This window comes from Cucurbita moschata, unplaced genomic scaffold, assembly GCF_002738365.1.
Source record: "Cucurbita moschata cultivar Rifu unplaced genomic scaffold, Cmos_1.0 Cmo_Scf00020, whole genome shotgun sequence".
In the NCBI taxonomy this organism is placed as follows: domain Eukaryota; kingdom Viridiplantae; phylum Streptophyta; class Magnoliopsida; order Cucurbitales; family Cucurbitaceae; genus Cucurbita; species Cucurbita moschata.
In genome coordinates this window covers 905,873-915,315 of record NW_019268536.1, presented here as the reverse complement: position 1 = coordinate 915,315, position 9,443 = coordinate 905,873, and the positions used below count along the sequence as shown (strand labels likewise).

Sequence of the window (9,443 nt, the reverse complement as noted above, 5' to 3'; positions counted from 1 at the left end):
AAAAAAAAAAAAAAAAAAAAAAAAAAAAAAAAAAAAAAAAAAAAAAAAAAAAAAAAAAAAAACAGAATCAAAAGCAAACAGATAACCGAACTCTCATCACTATGAGCAAAAGAAAATCCGGCTGAATTGAGAGATTTCAATAGTACGTGAGTTGCAGTAACACGATTGAATCGTGAACAGTTGTTTCTGTATTTCAAAAACAAACAAAAAAGATTATTCCAAGAAAAAAAAATAGAAAAAATAAAAATTCCTGATTTGTTCTTCGATGTCTCTCTGTCTCTCTCTCTCTTTTTTTTTTCCTCACTATTTTCTCTGCGAATTCTTGGGGTTTTCTCTATCCATCATCTTTGCGGATGAAAATTGGAAATATGAAAGAAAATGCTTTTGATTGGTGGCTTATTTCCCTTCTCCTTTATTTATTTATTTATTTTTATTTTATTTTATTTATTTATTTATTTATTTATTTATTACCAAAATGAGAGAAAAGGCTGTTAATAATTAACAGCTTTTTAAAAAAATCTACTTTCAACCCCTAAACTTTTCGTATTTAAAGAATACTTTCCTAATTTTCTAATTATTAAATTAAAAAAAAACATTTTTTTCTCTCTCCCGTCTTTTTTTTTTTAAATAACTTAAACAAAACGAGTTCCCCTCCATTTCAAATGGGTTAAAAAAACGGAAACAAGTCGTTAAGAACAGAAAGATTGGAGCTAAAAGAACGAGTGAGAAAATTATAGTCGCCATCGATCGTGCCAACGACGTACAATGACAACCAACCGTGGTTGGTCTAAATAGAAGGAAGTCAGAGTCCGACCCTGTCCGAAAAGGGCTCAGTATCCTAACTCTGAGGTTTACGACGGAACCGTTTGAAGCTGAAACTAGCTCAATCCTTGACCAATGTGGGTTAGAAGAGGAGAAATATTCCCGCAATGACTACAACCAATTAATCTCAACGTCTCTTCCATCATAAAGACAATGAAAAAAAAACTAACGAAAATTAGGACAGTTGGGAGAAGATACAAACATTATCGATTTATTTCTTTATTTAATTATCTATGGTGAGAAATTAAGTAATTTTTAAAAAGTAAAAATAAAATAATTATATTAGAGAGCCTTAACTTATAGTAAAAAAAAAATACAATATTTTATTACCGGATGAAAATTTAAAGTTTACTATAGCCAGTAAAAAAAATATATATATTTTTGCCCCCAAATTTAAATTAAATTAATAAAGTGTCTCTTAGAAAGGAAAACGAATTATGACAGGGTGGCACTTTCTTATCCAAAAGTTAATAATATTTTATTAGTTTTAATAATAATAATAAAATAATGGAGCAGAATCTGTTGAGTCTTTGAAGCGAGCAGAAGCCGCTGGCGGTAATATTTTATGGGAAAACAAAAAGACCGCCGCTCCCATTAATTTTATGCCAGAATAAAATAAGTTTTTAAATTATTATCTTATAATTTACAAAATTTGTTTTATATTTTCGATATTAATTTAAATTTGTAAATAAAAAGTAGACAAAAATTAGTTGTTAAATAAGATTTAAATAATATCACAAATATTTGTACTTAAAAAGTAAATTAAAATAATTTTCTTTTTAACTTATATTTTATCACGAGTAATTAAAATAATGATAAAGTCCAAATTCTACTGTTATAAAAATTTCGAATAATATATATTTTTTAAATAATAAACTTTAGTTATTATAATTTAGTTTATATATTTTTTTAATTTTATGATAAATGATAAGTTAATATATAATAATGTTTCCTAATTAATTAATTATATATATAATATTTTATTTATTTATTTATAATTAAATAACGTTAATTTAATTTAAGTATAAGGACTACATTATTATGTATTAAAAATTATATATTAAATTGTTATAAAATTAAAAATATAAAGACTAAATTGCTACCGATCAAAATTGAGGGATTAAATTGGAACATGTATGTCATCTTACTAGGATACTTGTCGATTCTAAACCCTTAAGTAGTGTTCTCGATCAGTTAAATGTATCTCGACTAATATGAATTAAATTTTTTAATGGAAAGTTAGTGCAACTAAATACTCGAGCAACCCTAATTTTAATCTAAGCTTTTGATAAAGCAAGAACGCTTAAATCAAAGAAATTAATGTTTTTTAGAATTAGATTATTTATTGAGATCAAAGATTTAGAAGCAAAATTTAAAAACTTTATTGAGAGATTAAAAATTTATTAGAACTCATAAATGACAAATATGATGCTCAGATTTCTCATGTAAGCTCAATTTTCATTCATTTATAAATATAGAATCTAGGGTACAATCCCCACATCTATCTTGAAGTTCTTATGATATGATTAATACACTTCAGTTTGTATTATATTCTATAATTACGAGACGAAACACATAGAATTTCAATGGGTAATTAAGAATTTAAAAGAAACAAATGAATATTGACACGAAAGCCCTCGTGTTCATGCACGACCTTTTCTATGACCTAAAGTACTTCAATTATTCTCTCAATCCGAACATTTCACGAGTAGATAACGACCTAATCCAACTTGAAAAAGAACTTTTATTTGAATAATTTATCGATATCTAAATCCTGAACGCTCTGATTGATCGAGCACTTGACCAATCTTCGTAACATATAGGCTTTATCATTGTCATGCTTGTAAAGCACGCGTTGCTAAGAACCAAAGTACAACACGAAGGAGACTTATGAATAAAGTTTGTGGTCAATAATTTGTGTTGTGATGTGGACCATGCATGCTTGAGTTTGACTAATTGGAGATAAAAAGGTGGGCAGGTGAAGAATCATCGAAGCCTTGTACAACCAAAACCCTAATAAAGATGAGAGGATTTGACATGGCAATTCGACTCGCCCGATCAGTTTCAATAACCCGAGATGTGTTGGTAATTTATTCGTTAAAATAGCCATCTTTGGAGCTATTTCTTGTCCTGTCCCTTGCCCCGACACAACATTTCGTTTTCGATGTGTCTTTAATCAGTTAGTGTGAGATCTCACACTGATTGGAGAGTGGAAGGTGTGAAAAATTCTTCTTAGTAGACCCGTTTTAAAACCGTGAGGCTGATGACAATATGTAACGGGCTAAAGTGGATAATATATGCTAGCAGTGGGCTTGGGCTGTTACAAGTGATATCAGAGCCAGACACTAGACGGTATGCTAGCTAGGACGTTGAGTCCCTAAGGGAAGTGGATTGTGAGATCTCACATCAGTTGGAAAGAGAAATGAAGCATTCGTTCTAATAAGGGTGTAAAAAGCTTTCCCTGTCATATGTATTTTAGAACCGTGAGGCTGATGATGATATGTAATGGGCTAAAGCGGACAATATCTACTAGTGGTGGGCTTGGGCTTTTACAAGTGGTATTAGAGCTAGACATCGGACGGTATGCCAGTTAGGACATTGGGCCCCCGAGGGAAGTGGATTGTGAGATCTCGCATCGGTTGGAGAGGGGAGCAAAACATTCCTTATAATAAGGGTGTGAAAACCTCTCCCTAACAGATAACAAATGTGTTTTAGATCCGTGAGATTGACGACGATACATAACCAACCAAAGTGGACAATATCTGCTAGTAGTGGGTTTGAGGTGTTACGGTTAGGCTATGTTTAAGTTCACTTATTTCTTTTTGTACTTGATTCATTAACGTTTATCTATGACTTTATAGTTTTCTCGACATTGAAGATGTAGAAACTCAACTTTTGGAAAGAAAGTCAACTTTCTATCAAGACGGTGTTGACTTTAAATGATTAGAGACAATGTTGACTAGAAACGATGTGATTAACTTTTAAGAAGAAATGTCAAGTGTAATATTGTAGAAATCATTTCGAATTTTCGACAAAATTTGAAATCAGTAATTGAGTGTGGCGTTGACCTAGAACAATCTGGCATTGTTTGGGTCTCAATTTTTGTTTCGGTTGCCCGCTTTGACCCGTTACATATCATAGTTAGCCTCATGGTTTTAAAGTATTATTTTTTTTAAATAAAGTAAGTGGAGCGGGTCGTAAGATGTGGCTTTTTCCTTCTCGTCAATGCTAGCGTCTCTTGAGCCACCCCTGATTATTGATTAGAGTTTTGATAGGAGTTGGACCGAACCTATGGCTGACCCACCCCTGACTTGTTGGGTTGGGTGCCAGGTTAGCAAGCCTCGTCGCCTCTGTAACTGAAACAAATGTGTTGTATTGTCGATGAAAAATTCGTTCTCGGGTAGACATAACCTGGTCTAGAAATAAAATAAAATAAAATAAAAAGAGAGAACGGGTACATAGGAGTATTTTTTTTTTTATATTTAGAATTATAGATGAAGACATAATTTGAATGAAATAATAAATTTTTCATTAAAAAAAAAAAGAAAAAAAATGATATTTTTATTTAAGTTAAAAAATATATATTTTATCAAAAAATTAATATTAAATAAAAATTAATTTCACTGAACCGGACTGACTCGGTGACTCGGTGGCAGCTTTTTTTTTGAAGAATCGGATCCGGTTCCTAATTCGGTATCGGATATTTATCGGCAGCATATCAGAAATCCACAAAATCAAACCAACAAATTGCCTCCACGTGTAAAAAAAATAAGCGCAAGGATAAAAGTGCCGAGCCACTTCAATGGCCGCCACGTGGAAAATAGTACCAGTCACATTTTAGCCCCCAACATACCGAAAATACCCTTTCGTTTCTTCCGCGACAGAAAGGCGTATCGGCAGTACATTTGGAAGGTTAAAATCGTAATTTAGTCTCCGTTCTTCTTCTTCTCCAGAGAGCGCCTTCGAAAGCAAAATCAGACGGTAATCAACCTCTTCTCTTCTTCTCCTTCAATCTCATCTCTTCCTCTCAAAATCCTTACAATCTATCGAAATACAGATGCAATATCTCCACTATTCCCCTCCATTCTGCTCCAGTTCCATCTCCGTTCCGCCGTGCTGTTCTTCCAGAGGCTCCTCAACGGTGGCTCTCGTCGCCGATCGATCATAGGACGGCGTGAACAGAGAGGCGTCGGAGGAGGCATTGGAAAAGACTCCTTCATTTGGCAGGTTTAGGGCTCCGATTTATTAACATGCATCTAATATCATCTCACCGATTTATGGTTTGAAATCATGCTCATATTAACATGCTAAAATACATATTCAAAGTTGTATGATCAATTTGTTAAAAGCTAAGTAAAAGGTTAGGAACAAAATAGTTATAATTTTCAAGTTTAAGGACTAAAATAAGATAGAACTGAGAGTTCAAGTACGAAAATGAACATTCTAAAAGTTCTGAGATAAAAAATGGAGCGAGAACGAAAAATGAGATTTGAACCAAAAACAGTACCATACAGAACCATAGTTTAAAGTGCAAGAATCTTTACTCAGGCTTGGAGTCGAAATATTACTTACTTGGATTGCTTTACTTCATATAGATCGTCTCTAAACATAAATTCTCAGAGTTACGTAACATGGATGGCATGGGCAGCATGTTGAAATATCATCACTAGCCCAATAGAGTCAAGCCCAATAATTGTACTAGCCCAATAGAGTCAAGCCTAATTGTACGAGCCCAGTATATTTATTTTAGTAGAGATTTTAGGAGAAAGAGATGTAGATATTTTAGGAGAAAGATTCAATTTGTTAGGTCTAGATTCAAATCGGTTAGGTCTAGATTTAGATTGGTTAAATATAGATTGTTTACTCTTAGTATAAATACCCCCACCCTACCTAGGTTATTCATCCAAGAAATCTAAAAACAATAAAAAGCAGAAGTATTCTACAGAGTGTCTTGTATTCTCTTCTCGATTGGTCTTAATAAAGAGAGCGAGTGTTTCCCACAGTGAGTTGTGTTCAACACAGCATTGGAACAGGATCAAGGGAATGCAATCCGAGTCGAGGAAATTTGAAATCTCTATTTCCAGCAGGTCAGAACCTCAGTTACATTACATCAACTCAAACTGTAATTTTAACTTGATCACTTCTTGATATTGAAATGGCTGCTTGACTTTTGAAGCTTTTGAACAAGTGATGCTGATTATGATTATAAGCTTTTGAAATTTGAGTTTGTTATGTGGATAAGAAAGTGAAGGTGGTTTTGCAACAGTGAACTGAAGTTGTGGATGATGCTTCGTGGATTATGGGATTGTTAGAGGTTATTGATCCAGCACTAGCAGCAAAAAGAGACGAACTGTTGATGCTGGAGCAAGAACCATTCACCACGTCTTGAACAGCAGATGGAGGCACTGGAAACGCCTGCATAGACGACTCGGCTGCCTCCTCTACTGGTAACAATGTGGTTTAAACTGAAACTGAAACTGAGTTTGTTTCAACTATCAAAGTTGGATGTTTAACAGAGCCAAACAACAGAATCATCCAAATCATCCAGCACAAGCCCTCACGGCTTTAAAATGCGTATACTAGGGAGAGGTTTTCAGACCCATATAAGGAATGTTTCGTTCCCCTCTCCAACCGATGTGGATCTCACAATCCACCCCCTTGGGGGCCTAGCGTCCTCACTGCCACACTGTCCGTTGTCTGGCTTTGATACTATTTGTAACAGCTCAAGCCCACCGCTAGTAAACATTGTCCGTTTTGACCCATTATGTATCATTGTCAGCCTCGTGATTTTAAACCGCGTCTGATAGGGAGAGGTTTTCCCACCCTTATAAGGAATGCTTCGTTCCCCCTCCAACCGACGTGAGATCTCACATCTTCCGGATAGTTGCCAGATTGCGAAGGATACAAGTCAGTTTTAATGAACTATCTGGTAAGAATTTCTTCAAAAGTACGATCACAGAAAGTTCAAACAATTTTGTGCCAGTGTATCAAATCCATTTCAGGAGCTTTTAATTATTGTTTAGTTTCAATTCTCAACCTCTACTTGCAATTTTTAACGAGTTATAATCATCTTGTTTTACGAACTATTTAAACTTGGTCTTTACCATTAATTTTGCTGTCAGCATCTTGAACAGAAGATTGATGTAGAAAAAGGAGCAAAACCAGGTATGAATAGATATTGAAATCTAGAAGTCTCTGGGGTCAACAATCACATTTGCAGCTGCTTCCATATCCTTTGACAACAACATTTCATCCCTTTCATCATCACTACTCTGTACACTCAATCTTTTCAGGTACCAGTTATCGTTGATGCGAGACATGGATTTATTATTTTGGGGGACGTGGTTTATGATTGGGTCAGAAACAGATAGTTCGGTGACAATGGCCTTGCAGTCGTTCTCTTCTTCAGCCAATCTCGAAGCGAAAAGCCATATCGACTCGACAAGCTCTCCGACTCTCTCCCCCTCCCCAAATATCCCATACAGGAAGAAGAATCCAAATGACTTCCCAAACGACACAGAATCTGGCATTTTGAAGCAGGAAATGAACTTTTTTCTTGCACTTTTCAAGAACCTTAGAGGTAACAATAATTCATCTTTTTTTGATTCCCTTATCTGAAACTTATATGCCTTGCAGGTATTCCATATGCTAAACACCACCCAAGAGCTTGGCATTCTCTGGTAAATCTCTGAATCCTTCTCTGAACAAATCAAATGGGTCCAATCTTCTTGATTGAAATAAGAAACCCATGTGCCAATACTCAGTTTTTCCTTCAAAATCACATCAAAATCCATTGGATAAACTCCTTTAGCTGTGAGACAGTTCGTGTAGAATGAAATTGCTTGCTCTATGTTCAGTTTCTCTGTCTTTATTTCCCCATTAGAGATGTCTTTTGTTGGGAACACAATTGGCTGTCTGAATATCACCAATGAGCTGAATTTTACGTAGTTGCATTTGCGAGTGAAGAGATTCTTTGAGGCTTTGTTCTTCTTCTCTATTGCTAGAAATGCATAGGGAGCTCCATTTCTTATTACCCATTCTTCAACTGAGTGTACTAGCTTTAGCCCAATTCCCAACCTCCTACACCAATAATAACATCAATATAATATCATCACAAAAATTGTTTCATGTAATTTAATTTAATGAATAGCTAGAGCCAACATGTGCATATATATTGCTCTCTCCACCTAGTTAAGAGGTTCGAAGGATCTCGAAGGATCCCGACTTCCTACGTGTTATTGTTTGACTTCAAAATAATAAGATTCATTTATAACCGTCCAAGTCTACCACTAACAGATATTGTTCACTTTGGTTAACGTATTGTTGTCAGCCTCACGGTTTTAAAACGCATCTACTAAGGAGAGGTTTACACATCCTTACAAGAAATGTTTCACTAACCGACGTGGGATCTCATAATACAAACTACCTCCAACTTTTGAGATAAGTTGCAATTATGTCCCTAAATTCAAATGTGCTCCCGTTTTAAAATTGTTCAAGGACTTGAATGCTATTTTTAAAAGTTCAACCAAAAAAAAAAAATTACTAGAATCCATCTCGAAAGTTCATAGATCAATGAATAGATTATTATTTACTCGATTTGATGTATTTTGTTTATAAAATTTATTTGAAATTTTTGTTATATAAGTATTTTCTTGGGAGAAAATTGATATTTTTTTTTAGAACTTTTTAAATGAAACCACTTAGGAAATTTTATTTTAATTGGTAGAATCATGCTCTAAATTTTAAACGATTTTTAGTTATCTAAAAACACTTTAAAATATAAATTTTAAAGAATTTATCAAAATAGCGAAGAAAAGAAAATTGGCCAATTAAAAATATTTTTCAAAATAGTATAATATATGACCTAAGTCTAGCACAACTATTAAAAAAATCTATAGAAATTTAAATTAATTACACTACTAAATTATAATATTCGTAAGAATAATAATAATAATAATAGCTTCATACTGTTTAATTAGATAATATACTGAGATTTTAAAAAATACTTAAGAGAAACACTTTATAATAATTTTAAATAAAGAGAGAGAGAGAGATTTATTTATTTATACTTCACCCACTAAAATTTTGTGAATGAATTAAAATTAATAATTAATTAAAGAATAACTAATTAGATTTAAATCATATATTTATTACCTGTGAGCAGGCGAAACACGAAGCCCCAATATGCAACCAATCCTGGTGGTATTAGCTTCTCCGGCGGCGGCGCCGCCAGTCCCCACAGACTTAATACAGCCTCTAACCACTCCCACGACGTCTCCCTTTTCCGGCAGCTCAGCCACCTGTTTTAAAAATAAAAAAATAATAAAAAGACAGTAAAGAATGATTATATAATGGAATTTTATGGAACCGACCAGCATAATATGAAGTGGGTAGAATCTGATCCTACAAAGAGGATCGCCCATCATATCGGTAAAAATGGAGGCCCCTCCTAATTTACACCCAATTTCACAGCTTCTCTCCAGTTTTTCCACCATTTCTGTGTCTCTTTCTTCATTCACTTCTCTTATTATCACTGTAATTTTCTCATCTCCCTTTTTTTCACCCATTGTTTTTCACCTCCAATTCACCAAATGGGTTAAAAAAAAGGGGGGGGGGGGGGA

The 9,443-nt window shown here is 34.0% G+C and overlaps 2 protein-coding genes across 2 annotated transcripts; one reads left to right on the top strand and one right to left on the bottom strand.

The window, feature by feature from the left end:
- Positions 1–2,238: 2,238 nt before the first annotated feature.
- Positions 2,239–6,155, top strand: LOC111458000. The gene is made up of 5 exons (XM_023100480.1): positions 2,239–2,267; positions 4,776–5,049; positions 5,418–5,467; positions 5,842–5,909; positions 6,089–6,155. The coding sequence occupies exons 1-5, from the start codon at positions 2,239–2,241 to the stop codon at positions 6,094–6,096; spliced, it is 429 nt and encodes a 142-aa protein (XP_022956248.1). The 3' UTR covers positions 6,097–6,155.
- Positions 6,156–7,007: 852 nt separating this feature from the next.
- Positions 7,008–9,430, bottom strand: LOC111457999 (probable N-acetyltransferase HLS1). Its single transcript, XM_023100479.1, has 3 exons — positions 9,195–9,430; positions 8,977–9,122; positions 7,008–7,902 (listed from the first exon to the last, which is right to left on the bottom strand). The coding sequence occupies exons 1-3, from the start codon at positions 9,387–9,389 to the stop codon at positions 7,008–7,010; spliced, it is 1,236 nt and encodes a 411-aa protein (XP_022956247.1). The 5' UTR covers positions 9,390–9,430.
- Between the last annotated feature and the right edge of the window lie 13 nt (positions 9,431–9,443).